Consider the following 19,462-nt stretch of genomic DNA (forward strand, 5'->3'; position numbering starts at 1 on the left):
TATTTTCTTCTGCAATTGTCTGTGTATATGTAAGTTTCACTTATAAATTAGGCACAATCAAGACTAACAACTAATAATGACAGTTATAAATACGAACCATGAATAAAGTCATCTGATTATGCTTTATTTCTATTTTTCAAAAAATATTTCACTGCCATACACCCACCTTTATACTTTTGATCATGAGAACTATTCCATTGTCTAAGTATCAGGAAGTAAAATGAAGGACAGCAATGTGATATAGTTTTTTTTTATTTATTCCTTTCTCATTTTTTATTGGATATTTTCTTTATTTACATTTCAAACATTATTCCCCTTTAAAGGTTTCCCCTCCAGAAGCCCTCCCCCATCATATCCCCTCCTTGCCTCCATGAGCATGCTCCCACACCCACCTGCCCACTCCTGCCTGTTTCCCTGCCCTGGCATTCCCCTAAAATGGGGCATTGAGCCGTCACAGGACCAAGGTCCTCTCCTCTCACTGATGCCTAACAAGGCCCATTCTCTGCTACATATCCGGCTGGAGACACATGTACTACTTGGTGGTTTTGTACCTGGGAACTTGGGAGTGTCTGCTTGTTTGGCATTGTTGTTCTTATGGGATTGCAAGCCCCTTCAGCTCCTTCAATCCTTTCTCTAACTCCTCCAATGGGGACCCTGTTCTCAGTTCAATGGTTTGCTGCTAGCATTTGCCTCTTTATTGGTCATGCTCTGGCTGAACCTCTCAGGAGACAGCTATATCAGACTCCTGTCAGCATGAACTTCTTAGCTTTATTAATATTGTCTAGTTTGGTGGCGATAGATAGATAGATAGATAGATAGATAGATAGATAGATAGATAGATAGATAGATGAGCTGGATCTTCAGGTAGGGCAGGCTCTGAACCGCCATTCCTTCAGTCTCTGCTCCAAACTTGTCTCCATATCTACTCCTATGAATATTTTTACTCTCCCTTTTTTTCACTTTTATTTTATTTTATTTTTTTAATATTAACTTGAGTATTTCTTATATACATTTCGAGTATTATTCCCTTTCCCAGTTGTGATATAGTTTTAATCTACTCGTAAACTTCATTTGAAGATTTTTCCTGAAACTCCCTAAATGAGGCATTAGAGAACAGAGTTAAATTGGTTCTCAAGATGGCTGAATTTATATTTTCAAAATTATCTCCAGTTGACATCTCACAAAGGAAAAATCTCCATGCCTAGCCATAGATAGTGAACTCAAACCAAAACTAAAGATATTTTGGAGATTTTATTTTGATTGGGCATTCTTTTTTACCTTATTAGTATTTTGCTCACACCTTGAGTTTTGTGGTTTTGTGTTTTTATGTATCAGTATGTACTTCTCATACTAATTCTTTGCTTTTCCTTTTTCTACTTGCCTATTTGTTTTCCAATAGAGAAAGAAGACATATAGTTGAAAAGGGTGGGAAGACCTGAGAGGATTAAAATGAAAATAATACTTCAAATGTATTATATGAAAAATAATTTCAATAAGAAGGTTAAGCACAATATGAAAAGCAAAACAAGACAATGATTTTTTTAGTTTTAGATTTCTTTTACATATGAATTTTAGAAGTACTCAATCAATATGTACAAATAATTCCTGTTGGAATTGTTTCTGGAAAAAATCATTGAACACTGCAGTGTTTTAGAAGATGACATGTTGGCACAATTTAATGTTACAGGCAGGGAAAATTGTATCAGGTAATGGTTAGTTACTCTCAACTTTTGTGCCACTTTTGCATGTGTATATCATGTAGATGGGTTACTATTGTATATACAAGACTTTATAGATAAGTTAGTTTTTAACCTTTGTCCTACAGGACTGTACAGAATGACTTATAGTGCCATGAAAATATTCAGTAGGGTTAAAGAGTCTATTTACACACCCATCTGATTCTCTATAAGATAACATGGTGTTGTTTTCAACAATAGGGCACTACAACCAGTTTGTGAGAAGCTTCCAGTGCCCTAAATATGTTACAGCTGATCAAGCTATTGGCCAAAGGGGCACAGTGGAAACCTGTGAATAATCCAGGCTATTGCCACATCTATTGGTTGCACATTACAAATTGACACTACAGAAGTAAAGTCCTACAATTATTGTGCAAAAGTGTCAATATGCAGAGAAGAGCCCCAGTCCACCTCTATCGCCATCTGAAATAATTCTCTCAAGAAGGGTTACGGAACTTAATATTTGCATAAATGTTAGACAAATCTCCTATGACATCTTTCTCTGTAATCCTGATAGGTATCAATGCAAAAACTAAAAACTTATTCAGAAAGATGGAGGTGAGGTGCTTTCTAGTTCACCTAATGTAAGTGTATAACTGGTTTTGCTGTTGTAGTTAAAGTATGTTTGGGAACAGAAGATACACAGTTTTAAACAAACTCTGCCTAGTTCCCAAAGTATGTGCTACTATGCTGGAGAATGTCTGCTTCCTTAGTCAGTTCTTCACTTCTGTGACTAAATAGCTGAAGTAAATTATTTTTAAAAAGAGAAGGCTATTTTAATCATAGTTTCTGATGTTTGTCCATGGTCACTTGCACATTGACTTCATGGCAACCAGGAGGGGAAGCATGCCCTTCAAAAGTAAGCTTGTGGTGTACCTCCTCCAAACACGTGCTACATCTTAATTTTCCAATAACTCCATAGTGCTATCATATTGTGACACATCACTAGATGTATCTATTGACTGGGTCAGGTTTGTAAAGATACTGTCATGTCTTCAAAGCCCTCTGAACAATGCATTTGCTAGACCATCGTATTGAATTATACTGCCAGATATTATTTCCAAGTACAAAAAATAGATATTAGTGTAATATATAATAATCTAATGATTGTAAGACCAATAAATGTATAAAATCTTAAGGGATGAAAAATTTGAGCATAAAACTATACAAAGTACCTCTACAGCATCTGAACCAGATGATGAGAGCCAAGTGCAACAGGCACTGAATGGAGAAGTTAATGTGTCATCTATGGTTCTGTGGACAATGGTCTGAATATGATGGTGGGATGGGCTGTTATGTTTCACCTAGAAAGGTAAGGAGCCATACAGCTGTAAAAGATATTCACCTGAAAATTAATTGAACAATTGAAGGGGTTATTTTTTCTTACTTATTAAAATAGAGAGTTGGCTCATAATAGCTGGTCTTTATTAACACACACACACATATACATATATATACATATATATACATACATACATATATATACATACATATATATATATATATATATATATATATATATATATAATGTCCTAGGGCCTGTGTACAGAAGGTTAAAGTATATTGCGGGTGGTAATTTGTTAATCATTCTAATTCATGTGCTTCTAATTGTAGTTTAGTCCCACAAAATCTGATAGATTCTAGTTTGAATTAGTATACTTCTAATATATTTTAAATCATGCAGAGTACTGTGCTTATGTACTTTAGTTTTCTTCCAATGACACTTCATAAATATGTTGTAGCCATGAAAGATCCCTGCCAACTCCACATGGCATTAGTGACTATACATCTATCTATGAGTCCATATCAAACAGAGCCAGATATCATCAGGGCTGAATCACTCACAGTTTCAGAACTCTTAATTGTTCTAGAAATGTCATGACTAATTGATCTGTCTTTAGTGAGTTACTCCTGGGTCTGAACTCCTGAGAGCAGGTTCCCTTAAGTCCAGCTTTGAATATACTGGATCATATGAGCAGGGATCATACTCAGATTATGAACAAAGAGGAATTACTTCACAGTTCTGCAATTATTATTGGAATAATATCTCAGGCTGTAGTCTCAAAGTCACTGGAATACATTATAGGTGAGTTGAAAAGGATGGTCTAGTTTTCCTTGGTCATATGATAATTTTCAGTCTGGAGTTTTAGAGGTGAAATTTATCTCTTCAATATCTCTATCTTTCCAGTCTTCCTAAATTTCCATAAGCGTGTTAACTACTATTTTCCAGATATATTTTAATGTTAATATTCACTAATTTCACTACACATTATATTCTTACCAGACCCTATCACCTCATTGTAACAACAGCTCTGTAATCCACAGGTTTTGTGCTATAGTTCTTAGACTTTTTATTTTAAAATTATCTCAAGAGATTTCAAATATTTAGATTGATCTCACATCAGTAATGGAATTGCAATTTTCTGAAGAAACTACTGACCCATAAATTAAAAGATTGTTTATTCCATTTTCCACAATAACTCTTTCTCTGGGTGTGAATTACAATTGTAATATCTTAATTGGAGGATAATATCAACATTTGAATAAGTATCCTAGTGAGTTTTTACTCACATTAAATATTAGAGCCACCATCTTAAAAGATGCTTAGGTTTACTCTGGCCAGGAACCTTGGAGTCACATAGGTGTGGGAAATATGAAGCTTTTTATTTCATGTACCATTTGCATGCGAACATTTTCATCATGTGTGATTCCTAGTTACACACATCAGAAATATTATGTTCACAATTACATGAGAATCAAACTCCCTACAACATTCCCTCCCTTAATGTTGGCAGATAACTTTGAAATATAAAATTTGTTAATGAAGATGAGTTAAGCATTTTAAGGGGAAGATCTAAACAGTTGGTATTATTGTAAATCTTTATGTTTCATCTGCCTAATTTAATGTATAGTGTACATTTCAGAAATCCAAAGCAGCCATATTACATACACATATAAGTGTGCATACAGTTAGAAATTGATTATTATAAGACAGAAAGTGTAAAATAAGGTTAATTTTTAATAAATCAGCTCTCTGGAGTATGAACTGGACAATCTGAAAACTGTATGGGGATTGTTGTCCAGGGCAGACCTGAAAACTACAGGCCTGAAACTCAATGCACTCAGCAGTCTTTTCTTCCTTGGGAGATTGCAGATTATTCATCATTGCCTTCAGTTGGGTATATGAAATCATCACACTATTCCAGGCAATTTGATTCACTTAAAGTGTACTGAGGTAAATAATAACTCAATTGCAAAGTGTGTACAAAACTGATAGAAGGAAAAAGCTGAGTTGGCAAAGTAAATAAGCAAGCACTTGGTACATTCTTATTGGAGAAGGAGCCCACATATGACCAGCATAGAAATATTCCTGCACTTACTAAAATTACTACAATATTTTTCTTAGAATACTGCTATCAATGATATCACAATAAATGAAGTATAAAGATGTACAGAGAATCATTTCATTTGGTAACATGAAGAAGTATCAAAAATAAAGTTCTATGGTATTATCCATGTGTGCAATATTATAACTAGAACTAAAGGACTTATCCTGGAAATTTTGGCAGGGACAAATTCAAATTAACAATGGTAGATATTCTAATTTATAGAACACTTGTGTCTTTGAACACAACATGAATGTACTTCTTAGTGCAAAAGGCACCTAATTAGATTTATGTTATATTGGATATATGCACTCAACAAGCAGGATGTCTGTGATGCAGGTTCAAGACATCCCTTCCAGAATGTGGTTTCTAATCTGCTTGAAGTTAGTTATTAGAAGATAATTGAATCATTGAGTGCTGTGGGGTGAGTTCCAGACAGAGTGAGAAAATGGTAGAAGGTCTCGTGTTCTCTAGATGGACTTGGGAGACTTATTATAGAAAGCCACATGTACTGTACCTAAAGGATAAATGATAAGCCAGGTGAGTTGAAGCAACAAGAAAAAAATTGCCAGACAGATGAAATACCAGGTGTGAAAGGCAAAGCACTGGAAGGTATACACTAAAGACTAGAATAGGTGGAGAATAGAATACAAGAGTATTTATATGAACAAAAGTGACCGTGGCAGTAGGCTAAACTTAGTCAAGTGTTCCCCTGAAGTAAATTTAGATTTATCATCTAAGCACTGAGACTCTAATAAAAAATCATTAGCAAGGAAGCATGGCTGGATTTTAACTTTACATATAAATAGCAAATGATGCTTCTTGAGAAAAGTATGGAGTTTCAGAGTCAGGGAGAATATTTGAGAGATGGTTTAAAGAGTTGAAATGAGATAATGCTATTGTCTATTTTAGTAATAATTTGTATAAAGATGAACATCAACTCCATAATATATAGCATTTACTAATGGGGTATATAAAATGAATGAATGAAATATAACACACAGTCTTCAGCTTTGAACACAGATTAGTTTGAATGATATGAAAAAGTGAAAGAGGATGGGAAAGAGAAGGAAGAGACTGAAGGTGGCAGTTTTTTTAATCTGCTCTCTTTATAAGTTCTGCTCTACATTCTATGGAAAAATCATTCATCCTTAGTAACAAGAGTTCTCTTGGATAAGATAGAAATCCAAACTGAATCTTAAGTTGTTATCTAAGCCATTAAAGTACAGGACATTTTCAGATCTGTAGACAAACATAATATAAGACAGCCTTCACTGAGGCAAAGGGATTGTTGAGATACAAGAAACTGACCGAGCTGAACAAAATTCATAATCACTGAGACCACATAACCAATTGCCAAGTAAAAGAAAAGCAAATGCATTTTGTACCTCAGAGAAGAGTAGGTCATAAAAGATGGAATAATAAAACATGAAAGAGAAACCAAAGAATTAAGTTACTTATGTATCGGTATTCTAGCTATTTGAAATAGAGATAATGTTATGAATATGAAATCATTATAGAGCACTTGACTTACATATATGTTTATTTTTATGCTACTTTTAGAGGTGACCTACTATTGTCATTACAGATATTACAGGAAGATAATGCCTGGACACAACAAGACTGTCATCTCTGAGTTCCTCCTCCTGGGTCTGCCCATTGCATTTGAGCACCAGCACTTGTTCTATACCCTGTTCCTGGCCATGTACCTCACCACTGTCCTGGGGAACCTGATCATCATCATCCTAATTTGTCTGGACTCCCATCTCCATACACCCCTATATTTGTTTCTCAGCAACTTGTCATTCACTGACCTCTGCTTTTCCTCTGTCACAATGCCAAAGTTGCTGCTGAACATGCAGAGTCAAGTACCACTCATCCCCTATGCAGGATGCCTGACACAAGTGTACTTTTTTCTGCTTTTTGCAGCACTTGAGAACTTCCTACTTGTTGCAATGGCCTATGATCGCTATGTGGCCATCTGCTTCCCTCTTCATTATACCAGAATCATGAGCCCCAAGCTCTGTCTGAGTCTGGTGTTGCTATCCTGGGTGCTGACAACATTGTATGCTATGTTGCACACTTTGCTCTTGACTAGGTTGTCTTTCTGTGAAAACAGGGTGATTCCCCATTTTTTCTGTGATCTGTCTGCTCTCCTGAAGCTGGCCTGTTCTGATATTCGCATTAATGAATTGATGATAGTGATCATAGGAGGAATTGTTGTTATACTTCCATTTCTACTCATCATAGTGTCTTATGCATGCATCATCTCCTCCATCCTCAAGGTCCCTTCAACTCGAGGCATCCACAAGCTCTTCTCCACTTGTGGTTCTCACCTGTCTGTAGTGTCATTGTTCTATGGGACAATTATTGGCCTCTACTTAGGTCCCTCTGCTAATGACTCTATTCTTAAGGACACTATCATGTCTATGATGTACACAGTGGTGACTCCCATGTTGAATCCTTTCATTTATAGTCTGAGGAATAGAGATATGAAGAAAGCCCTAAAAAGAGTGCTTCGAAAGAAATCTCTCCTCTAACGATGATAACCAGCTTTCAGATTTTTATACCATAATCATTTTATATATCATAATATATTTATTATACTAGTTTTACCTGATTTTTCCTCACTTTAGCCTATTCTTTTAAATGAGCAGTCTATATAATTATTTAATATGCAAAATGTGCATTAACTAGGGACCTCACTGTGCCTTCATGTCCATTTCATTCCAGAAAACTACTTACAAAGAATTTACAGTTAGAATTTCTCTTTCTTCAAGAACACAGAAATATGATAGTGATATACTTTCAGTCTAATCCCAGGTGCAGTGTATAGGCCTGCTTTATATTGTTCACTTCTCTAGCAGAAGTATGATTTTTACTATCTGCAGATAATTCTTCAAATGGAATACTGTGGTCTCTTGGGGGGGGGTATAAAAATATTAGAGCCCTGAGAAGAAATACAGCTGCTGCTGCTCTTGCTGCTACTTTTTTTTGCTGCTACGGCTACTGTTTTTGTTGTTCCTTATTGCTAATATTGGTTTTGCTGCTTGCTGCTTGCACATAACCTTTAGTGAAGATCAAAATGGTCACTTGGAACTAGATGCCCCTAAACAGCAGGAAGTAGTTTAAAAAATGCAATACCCCATTTATCTTTTTGCCTTATTTCTCTCCTACTTAGTGTTGCAGAGTTAGAAGGGATAAGGATAGAGAACAGTGATAGAAATAAAAGCCTATAAAGTAGCAAAAAATATGGCAACAAGAACTCTTTTGCTATATTTTTCTAAATGATTATCTATATTCAATACATCATTAAAATGCATCCTGTGATCTTATCTTTGTTTTCAGTTGTTTGCTTTGTCTGTGGCATCACTTTTATAATATGCTTCGTAACCTGATTTTAGTATTCAGCAACATGAAAATCAAATCCTCCCATAAACATGATGACTCCCAATTTTCTATCCTATAGAAAACTTCCCTCAAGTTGGTATCTAAATGTTCTCCTCATAATAATTTATTTTCATGTCTATATAATCTTTTCTGAGATGTCCTTGACTTAAGTCAATTTTTGTAATACTGTCATTACATCATTATATTTAGTATTTTCCTAGAAATTATCTTATGCCCACAGGCTGTAATTTTTTTGCACTAATGAGTTGAGGAGCTAGAGGCAAATGGTTCAATTTTTAAGGCTGCTAATCTTGTGTTTATTTGTACATTTACAATGATTATACAGTTACTTTTTATTTTTTCCTACTTCCCAAAGAGGAGATTCACTATCATCTTTAAACTCTTAGCATCAGGATGTTATGGTCAGGCTTCCATTTATGTTTGATTCATTTCTTTTGCTGCTTCTTTTTTTTCTATTAGGCCCTATATATCCATGAATATCTTTGAGCTTCCTCCAGAGCTCCGTGATACTCTTCTTGTCTGCCCAGAAGATAGCTGCAGGTAGAGTCCTACAGCAATTAAATTCAGTGAGGAAACTTGAACTCTTTTTTTGCTTTCCAAGTTTGACCTTTGCCTTTTATACTTTCTCAATTTATGATGTCACTTCCTATCCAGTTATCTGAGCAACCATATCTGTACCTAGATAAACTTTTTATGGAAGTTTGCCTCAGACATGGAAATAAGCACAATAACAGAAATGTAACTAATTTGTGAGTTGTATCAGAGTGAGGTGTGAGTTTGAAGAACTGGACCATGTTGTTTTTGATTGAGTGATTGATTGAGTTTGTTAATTTTTAAAAATGTGGAAGAATTTGTAACTTTCAGACTTGAAAAGTGTTTGAATGCTATGATTAGAGCTTAAAGGAACATTTTAGTAGGAGCTTGGAAGAAAAATCACAATGAGAGCAATTCAGACTATGAACCACAAATTTCAGAAGGAAGCAACTTTAAAATTGGTTACAGGGGCCAATTTTGTGGTGTTTTAGCAGAGAATGTGGCTCACTTTGGCACTTGTTTTAGAAACCTGGATGAGGGGAAGTATTTAATTTGATAGACACTCTCAAAGAGAAAATTTCAATAATACATGATTTTGAATTTGTGGAATGATTACTATCAATAACACTTATGTAGCGGCTACATGGAAAAGAGCAATTTGGGCAAAAATAAACATTATGTTCAGCTTGGAGTGAGAAGAAGCTTTACAAAGCTTAATATTATAGCCAAAGTGTGTGCTGGAAAAGAGACTATGGTTGTTAAAGAGATTATTAGCACAATTAAGAAGAGGCCTGTTCACTTGAAAACAAAACTAAACTTGGGCATATCAGGAAGTGTCAGTTGCATGACTAGTTGGTCATGAGAATGTTTGCATGTCCGGCATTTGCATTCAGGTATTACAGGGTCAGTTAACTCATACATATCCCACTTATCATGAGCTCCTTCAAATTGGATCCAAGTTTTAAAGTCATGCTTAGGACTTCACCAGTGAATGATATGACACATTTACAATAGATGAGCTGTTGATCAAATTTCCATGACTCTGATTTATTTTTGCATCTCTGTACAATAAAGCTATCTCATAAGAAGTATGCACTGATCCCCTCAAATTTGACTAGACTATAGCTCAGAGTTTACTTTGAGGAGGTAGCTTGTTAACAGGGAAAGCACTCATTTATTGCAGTCATGAAAAAAGCCTTAGGCATTTAGATATTTTTCCTATGATAGAAAAGACTCAACCATCATTGGACATTATAGAATCCCAAGAATGTCAAAATGAATTATCAGCTAGCAGATTCTTTACCAGACTCCAAAGAGTTGATTATAATGTCTAAAAATGTTTTTTTCATTTTCTCACTTAAAATAAATTAAATATTATGGGTGCAACAAACCACCCATTTGCCTCTGGCCTTTTAGAAAAAAATGTTTTGTTGAAATACTGTATATAGGCTCAGTCTGAATTTGTATGGGATAAACTTTAGTGTATTTATAAATGATGAACTTGGAAACTAAACTTTTTGTTTGTGATTTTCTAAAAAAGAAAAAGAGAAGGAGAAGAAGGAGGAGGAAGAGGAGGGAGGAAAAGGAGAAGGAAGAGGAGGGGGAGAAGGAGAAGTGGGAGGAGGATAAGGAGGAGTAGGAAGAGGAGGAGTAAGAGAAGCAGGAGCAGGAGGAGGAGGCCTGTCTGAACAGGACAAAACCATGGGAAGACTGAGCCCAGTTAACCTTCCAACTTGTAAAAAAGGGCATAAGGGCAACTTAAAGAGGCATACAAGAAGCCTACAGAACTCCAAATAGATTGGACCAGAAAGGAAACTCCTCCCATCACATAATAGTCAAAACACCAAATGTGCAAAACAAAGAAAGACTATTAAAAGCAGCAAGGGAAAAAGGTCAAGTAACATATAAAGACAGACCTATCAAAATTACACCAGACTTCTCACCAGAGATTTTGAAAGTCAGAAGATCCTGCACAGATGTCATACAGACCCAAGAGAACACTAATGGCAGGCCAGGATACTGTATCCAGTAAAACTCTCAATTAACATAGATGGAGAAACCAAGATATTCAATGACAAAACCTAATTTACACAAACCCAGTCCTAAAAAGAATAATAGATGGAAAACTCCAACACAAGGAGGGAAACTACACCCTATAAAAAGCAAAAAAAGTTATTTTCTTGCAACAAACCCAAAATAAGAGAGTCACATAAACATAATTCCACCTTCTAACAACAAAAATGACAGGAAGCAACAATCACTATTGCTTAATATCTCTTAACATCAATGGACTCAATTCCCCAATAAAAAGATATAGACTAACAGGCTGGATACAGAAAGAAGACAGAGCACTTTGCAGCATACAGGAAACACACCTCAGTGTCAAAGACAGACACTACCTCAGAGTAAAAGGCTGGAAAACAATTTTCCAAGCAAACGGTTCCAAGAAACAAGCTGGAGTAGCCATTCTAATAGTAAATAACTGACTTTCAACCAAAACTCATCAAAAGAGATAAGGAAGGACATTTTATATTCATCAAAGGGAAAAAAACACAAAGATAAACTCTCATTCCTGAATATCTATGCTCCAAATGCAAGGGCACCTACATAGACAAAAGAAACCTTACTAAAGCTCAAATCACATATTGTACCTCAGACGATAATAGTGGGAGACTCCAACACCCTACTCCAATCAATGAACAGATCATGGAAACAGAAACTAAACAGAGACATAGAGAAACTAACAGAAGTTATGAATCAAGTGGCCATTTCCTCAATGTAGGGAATGCCAAGGCATTGGGGTGTGAGTGGGTGGGTGAGAGTGGGAGAATCCTCATAGAAGCAGGGGAAGGGGGAAGGGAATACAGGAGAGGGTTGGAAAGGGGATAACATTTGAAATGTAAATACATAAAATATCCAAGATAATTTTTAGAAAAATAGGCTTGGCACTGTATAATATCTTTTATTTCAATTAGGTGAGTTCCTATAATCTGGAAAGCAGTTGATCTTTTATCATCATTGCTTCTTCAAAAACTGGCTTGGTGAGAGCATTACTAAGTGGTGGAAATTTCCATTTATTACATGGTCTCTTCCTCTTTTTGAATTTTAAATTTGAAGACAAGGTTGCATAAGCTAACCTGTAGATCCTTTCCCTGTTGCCACTTGTGGGTTAAAACTGAGAAGTAGGGGCTGGAAAGATGGCTCAGTGGTTAAGAGCACTGACTACTCTTCCAGAGGTCCTGAGTTCGATTCCCAGCAACCACACAGTGACTCACAACCATCTGTAATGAGATCTGATGCCCTCTTCTGGTGTGTCTGAAGACAGCTACAGTATATGCATATACATAAAATAAATAAATCTTTAAAAAGAAAAAAAAAGAGGCAATGCTCTATCCTAATCTTAAAGTTTAAGTTGATAGTTTCAGTTATGCAGAACTGTTATTAAATACATGGGAGATTTGAGTATGAACAGTTCACAGATAATCCAATAGTTTCAGGGAGATACTAAGGTTAGGCAACAAATGAAATGTAGTCTCTGAGAGGGCAAGAGACTGTTGTGAAACTGAAACCTGGATTTTAGCAAGTACCCAATATGTTGAAGATAGCTTAGTAAGTAAAACAGCCAAAGGAGAGCTTTAGACTGTAAGCATAAAATATTTAGAGGCAGAACCATTACAAAGAAAAATATGGATATTCATGAGGCATTATGAGCTTCAATATTTTTCTTTCCATTATCATAGGGAAGTAAATTAAATTGAAAGGTGCCTGGTTAATAATCAATTTCAAATATTAGGATAAAAATTAAAAAGTGACATTATTATATAAAATAATTATCCCAGATTTGTTCAGGGTCAACACTACTCGCAAAGGAAACATGAATTAGAAAAGGATTAAAAGAGCTAAGAGAATAAAATATTTCAAAATAGATATGGGAAAACATTAGAAAGAAGTTGGGAGGTGAAGACTTTTCATTCGTATTGAATGTAATAAATACATTACTTAAATGATTTTAACTAAAACATCAATAAACATGGAAGGCAGGGTAAAATGATAATAATTTACAGTAACTTAAAAGGAACAGAGATCATACTAGACAGTACCTCACCCACTGTGTATTTCCAGGGTTCTTTATGCAAAGTAAAGAGGAAGTAGTAGACAGATATCAAAGACAATCTTTCTTACTTTGACTACTCCACCAAAACTCATCTCTTTTATGTATTTTACAGTCTTTTAGTATACTCATCCTTGTAGGTTTATGGTGAGGAACAAAATCTAATATAAAATGCTAATATCAATACATTCATTGCAAAATAATTAGGTTAAATTCCAAGTGCTGCCATTACAGAGTGATTTTCATACTACAGATAACTCTTATTAGGGCCCTCTTCATATCTCTATTCCTTAGGCTGTAGATGAAGGGATTCAGCATGGGGGTCACCACAGTGTACATCATGGCCATGACCATCTCTTTTATAGTGGAATTATTACCTGCTGGACATAAGTAGAGACCAATAATTGTCCCATAGAACAGTGATACTACAGACAGATGGGAACCACAGGTAGAGAAGACCTTGCAGATGCCTTGGGTAGATGGAACCTTAAGAATAGAGGATATGATCCTTGCATAGGACATAACAATGAGGAAGAATGGAATAATAATGAGGAGTGTACTCATGATAAATATCATCAACTCATTAATATAAGTGTCTGAGCAGGCCAGCTTTAGGAGAACAAATAGGTCACAGAAGAAGTTGAGGACCACATTGTTCTCACAAAAAGACAATCTTGCTGCAAGCAGTGTGTGCATCATGGCATGGGATGTCGTCAGCATCCACAATAACAGCACTAGACAAGTACAGAGCTTGGGGCTCATGATGCTGGTGTAATGCAGAGGGAAGCAGATGGCCACATAGCGGTCATAGGCCATGGCCACAAGAAGGAAACTCTCCATATCTCCAAAAACCATAAAGAAGTATGTTTGTGCCAGGCAGCCTCCATAGGGAATGGATGTGTCCTGGCTCTTCATGTTCTGCAGCAGCTTGGGCATTGTGACAGAGGAAAAACATAGATCAGAGAAAGACAAATTGCTGAGAAACAAATACATAGGTGTGTGGAGCTGGGAGTCCAGTTGAACAAGTACAATGATTAGCAAGTTTCCCAAGATGGTGGTGAGGTACATGACCAGGAACAAGGCATAGAACAGGTGCTGATGTTCTTCAGGGATGGGCAGTCCCAGGAGAAGGAATTGGGTGATGACAGTTTGATTGTTCATTATTTTTATTCTTCTCCGGTATCCAGATGAGAAAATATTAGTATCTCTTAAATTTTAAAATAAATATATAAGACATATATTCTAAAAAAAACAATAAAAAGTCATCATAGTGATTATAATCTCAAAAATCCTAATGTCTGTAAACAATAAAAATGATTAATGATTTTTCTCAACTTATCTTCAATAGCTTTCACTCATTGCTTTATAGAAAGTTCTATGCTATTTCTTCTAAGATGCTAATGCTTTTCTCTCCCACTTCCTGCTCATACTGGGTAACTAGTTTGTTCATTTGTAATTTGTTGGATGTTATTTTGTATGTAGAAGTTATGAAACAACTTGTATTAACTTTATTCTTAGTTTTATCTAAATTTCAATAAAATAATACATGCTCCAGTGAGTTACATTACTATGTCTTTTTAAATATTTTTTTTAATTTTACTTTTCTTGAATATTTTATGTATTTATAGTTCTTTTGTTTTCCCTCCCCCCATTGATGCTTGGCAATGCCATTCTCTGCTACATTTGTGGCTGGAGTCATAGGTCCCTCCGTGTGTACTCATTGCTTGGTGGTTCAGTCCCTGGGAACCCTGGTGGGGTCTAGTTAGTTGATATTGTAGTTCTTCCTGTGTGGTTGCAAACCCCTTCAGCTCCTTAAGTCTTGTATCTAACTTCTCCACTGGGGTCCCCTTGTTCAGTCCAATGATCAGCTGCAACCATCCTCATCTGTATCAGTAAGGCTCTGGCAGAACTTCTCAGGAGACACCCATATCTCTCTCCTGTCAGCAAACACTTTTTGGAATCAGCAAAAGAGACTGAGTTTTGTAACTGCATATAGGATGGATTCCAAGGTGGGTCAGTCTCTGGATGACATTTTCTTCAGTCACTGCTCCACTCTTTGTTCCTACATTTCCTCCTATGAGTATTTTGTTCTCCCTTCTAAGAAGGAATGAAGCATCCCCATTTTGGTCTTCCTTCTTCTTGAGCATCATGTGGTCTGTGAGTTGTATCATGGGTATACCAAGGTTTTTGCCTAATAACCATTTACCAGTGAGTAAATTTTGACTTGGTTGCCTTGCTCGAGATATTTTCTAGTTCCAACCATTTGCCTAAGAATTTTATGAGGTCATTGTTTTTTTTCTTTTCTTGGATATTTTCTTTATCTACATTCCAAATATTATCCCCCTTTCTGGTTTCCCTTCCACAAACTCCCAATCCAATCCCCAACCCCCTGTTTCCATGAGGGTGCCCACCTCACATCACCTACTCCCTCCCATCTTCCTTCCCTGATATTCCCCTATACTGGGTCACCAAGCATTCACAGGACCAAGAGCCTCTCCTCCCATTGATGCCCAACAAGGCCATCCTCTGCTACATATGTGGCTGGAGTCATGGGTAACTCCATGTCTATTGTTTAGTTGGTGGTATAGTCCCTGGGAACTCTGGGTGGTCTGGTTGGTTGATATTGTTTTTCTTCCTATGGGGTTGCAAATCCTCTCATCTACCCTAGTTCTTCCTCTTCCTCCTCCACTGGGGACTTACTGGATTACTGGGAGCATTCACATCTGTATTTGTCAGGCTCTGACAGAGCCCTTCAGTGGACAGACATACCAAGCCCTTGTCAACAAGCTTTTCTTGGCATCAGCAATAGAGTCTGGGTATGGTATTTGCTGATGGATGAATCCCCAGTTTGGGCAGTCTCTGGATGGCCTTTCTTTTAGTCTCTGCTCCACTCTTAGTCTCTGCATTTCTTTAGACAGGAGAAATCCTGGGTCAATATTTTTGAGATGGATGGATGGCCCCATCCCTCAATCAGGGGCCATGCTTAACCTATGGATTTGGTCTCCACAGATTCCCTCTCCCCTTTGTTTTGTATTCTAACTCATGTCATTGAGTACTGGGAGCCTCTTGTTTTCCTGGCTTCTGAAACTTTCTAGTAGCTACCTCCAGTTCCTAATCCCACTGCTACATACCTACTTTCAATTCCGTGACCCTCTGTACTTCTCCCCGTTTCATTCCACACCTAATCCTGCTCCTTCTTTCCCTCTCCCTCTTCTATCCCTCCCAGTGTCCTCCCTCCACTCCACCAGATTGTTTTGCCCCTTCCCCTTCTATGTAGGCCTGAAGCATCCACACTTTGGTCTTCCTTATTCTTGAGCTTCATATGGTCTCTGAGTTGTATTGTAAGTATCCCGAACATTTTGCGTAAAATCCACTTATCAATGAGTACATATCATGTGTGTGCATGTGTGTGCATGCATATGTGTGTGTGTGTGTGTGTGTGTGTGTGAGAGAGAGAGAGAGAGAGAGAGAGAGAGAGAGAGAGAGAGAGAGAGAGAGAGACTCGGTTGCCTCACTCAGGATGATATTTTCTAGTTCCCTCAATTTGCCTACAAATTTTAAGTCATTGCTTTTAATAGCTGAGCAGTACTCCATTGTGTAAATGTACAACATTTCTTGTTTCCATTCTGCTGTTGTGGGACATCTGGGTTGTTTCCAGCTTCTGGCTATTATAAATAAGGCTACTTTGATTTGCATTTCCCTGATGGATAAGGATTTCGAACATTTCTTTAGGTGCTCCTCAGCCATTCATTCTTCCTCAGTTGAGAACTTTTTGTTTAGCTCTGTACCCCATTTTTAATAGGAGTATTTGATTCTCTAGAATCTACCTGCTTGAGTTCTTTGCATATATTATATATTAGCCCTCTATCAGACGTAGGACTAGTAAAGATCATTTCAAACTCAGACATGCATGTCCTGTAACATACAGCTTTCTGCTTCTTTGTTAACTAATCATCTTTGTTTGTTACTTGTATGACAGGCACCAGAAGCTCGAAAGCTCCAAGTGGAATTAATGTCTTTACTGTATTGTTGCCCAAAGAATTCCTCATTCTCCTCCCTCTCCTGTCTACCATAGTGTAAACAAAAGAAAATCAAGTTTGTGTCATATCTATGTGAATTTCATTCCATTCATTTTTTCTTACATTAAACTGCCACCATATATTATCTAGAGACTCTCCTCCATACTCCTTCTATTTTATCTATACCTCTATGTGAGATCATACTAATAAATGAGGTTCATATAGTCTTCATACAATACAGAAGGAGACTTATTTCATGTCCATGTACTCGTGCATCCTGAATTTTCTCCTTTATCATGTTTCATTTACACTGTAGCATTCAAACAGACAAGTGCATTTATATCTTTTTGATTCATTTTTTCAGATTACTACTGTTGCTCTGAAGATAAGCATAAAGCTCCTATCAGATACACAAAGATGTGTCGTTATCTCACAAATACCAGTCATATATCCCTGATATATCACACATGCTTCTCTCACCATTCAGTGCTGTAGTAAATCACTTCATGTCTCACATTTTGGAGTTGCTCCTCCCTCGTACTCTTACCTCTCACTTCCTCCCTTGTGTTCTCTCTTCAACTGGTGGATTCTTTCTCTTATGTCAGACATATTGTTTATCACATATTCAACTAAATTTATTTTTTCTCTTTATACTAAGACATATAGCCATATTCCCTACCAATCTATACCTATATCAAACGATTAATACTTTGATTCTGCTTTAAGCTATCCTTCTTCCATCAACTGTGACCTATATGCAGGAAAGGTCACATAAGCCTTTATTCCATTTGGTTCTTTCCAATCATTCTTAATCTGCAGCTAAGGTCAATGACAGCTGTGATGCATAAATTTGGTCAGGGAACATTTCTTACCTTCTTCTCAAGCTAATACAGATTTATCATCAAATGTAGAAACATTCCCATTTAAATCAAAGCTCTTGAATATTTAGCAATAAATTCTAAACTCTATACTCTTTGTCAGTGATCAAACATTGTGTATCTAAAGTGTTAGAGGTACTCATTTGCATTCTCAGTGATACTGGTGGCTACAAATAAAACCCATATGTTTTAATCAACAAAATATCATAGATATTGGTAAAGAACACAGATAGAATGGAAATTTTATGAATTGTAAAAAAGAGAAAGCAACAAGTTACTTTGAAATTTTCACTTGAGTTATTCATTGATGTTTATACTGTATACGACGGTGAATTTATACATCAGGTGGTTAAACACGGATGGCAATTTAGAAAACTCCAGGTTGCTATGCAGATAGTCTCTAAATGTCATTAAAATCTCTAGACATTGATTAAGTAACTAATACTTCATCCGATGGTGAGCTTTATGCATTCGGATGAAGGAATTAGGAGCAAATGGCATTTAAATGTAGAAAAATGTTACATCTTATGCTTTAGATACAAGTCTAATTAGAAAATGTCTACTCTTAACAGGTAGTACAATGTTCTAGGTAGTTCTACAAATGTTCCCCTTATGAGTCTCTAATACTTGGCAGTCTGTTTACTAGTGATATGCCTGGACACACACACACACACACACACACACACACACACACACACACACACACACACATCATTCTGTAATTACGGACAACCCTGGCTAATGATGTTACTGCATCCCTTAAAGCTAAAAGAACAGGAGAAACTTCAAGAGATCTAAGCACATTTTTCTTTCTTTCTATTTTTTCTCATCTTTATTAACTTGAGTATTTCTTATTTACATTTCGATTGTTATTCCCCTTCCCGGTTTCCAGGCCAAGATCTCCCTAGCCCCTTCCCCACCCCTTATCTATGGGTGTTCCCCTCCCCATCCTCCCCCCATTACCGCCCTCCCCCCAACAATCACATTCACTGGGGATTCAGTCTTGGCAGGACCAAAGGCTTGGCCTTCCACTGGTGCTCTTACTAGGCTACTCATTGCTACCTATGCAGTTGGAGTCCAGGGTCAGTCCATGTATAGACTTTGGGTAGTGGCTTAGTCCCTGGAAGCTCTAGTTGGTTGGCATTGTTGTTCATATGGGGTCTCAAGCCCCTTCAAGCTCTTTCTGTTCTTTCTAAGATTCCTTCAATGGGGGTTCCGTTCTCAGTTCAGTGGTTTAATGATGGCATTTGCCTATGTATTTGCTGTATTCTGGGTGTGTCTCTCAGGAGATATCTACATCTTTTTCCTGTTGGCCTGCACTTCTTTGCTTCATCCATGTTATCTAGTTTGGTTGCTGTATATGTATGGGCCACATGTGGGGCAGGCT

General features: G+C 36.7%; 1 protein-coding gene and 1 pseudogene across 1 annotated transcript; one reads left to right on the plus strand and one right to left on the minus strand.

The window, feature by feature from the left end:
• Nucleotides 6,727–7,363, plus strand: Or1e30-ps1 (olfactory receptor family 1 subfamily E member 30, pseudogene 1; annotated as a pseudogene).
• A 6,043-nt stretch (nt 7,364–13,406) lies between these two features.
• Nucleotides 13,407–14,339, minus strand: Or1e31 (olfactory receptor family 1 subfamily E member 30). The gene has a single exon (NM_001000716.1). It carries the CDS (start codon nt 14,337–14,339, stop codon nt 13,407–13,409), a length of 933 nt encoding a protein of 310 aa, NP_001000716.1.
• Between the last annotated feature and the right edge of the window lie 5,123 nt (nt 14,340–19,462).

This window comes from Rattus norvegicus, chromosome 10 (assembly GCF_036323735.1).
Source record: "Rattus norvegicus strain BN/NHsdMcwi chromosome 10, GRCr8, whole genome shotgun sequence".
In the NCBI taxonomy this organism is placed as follows: Eukaryota; Metazoa; Chordata; class Mammalia; order Rodentia; family Muridae; genus Rattus; species Rattus norvegicus.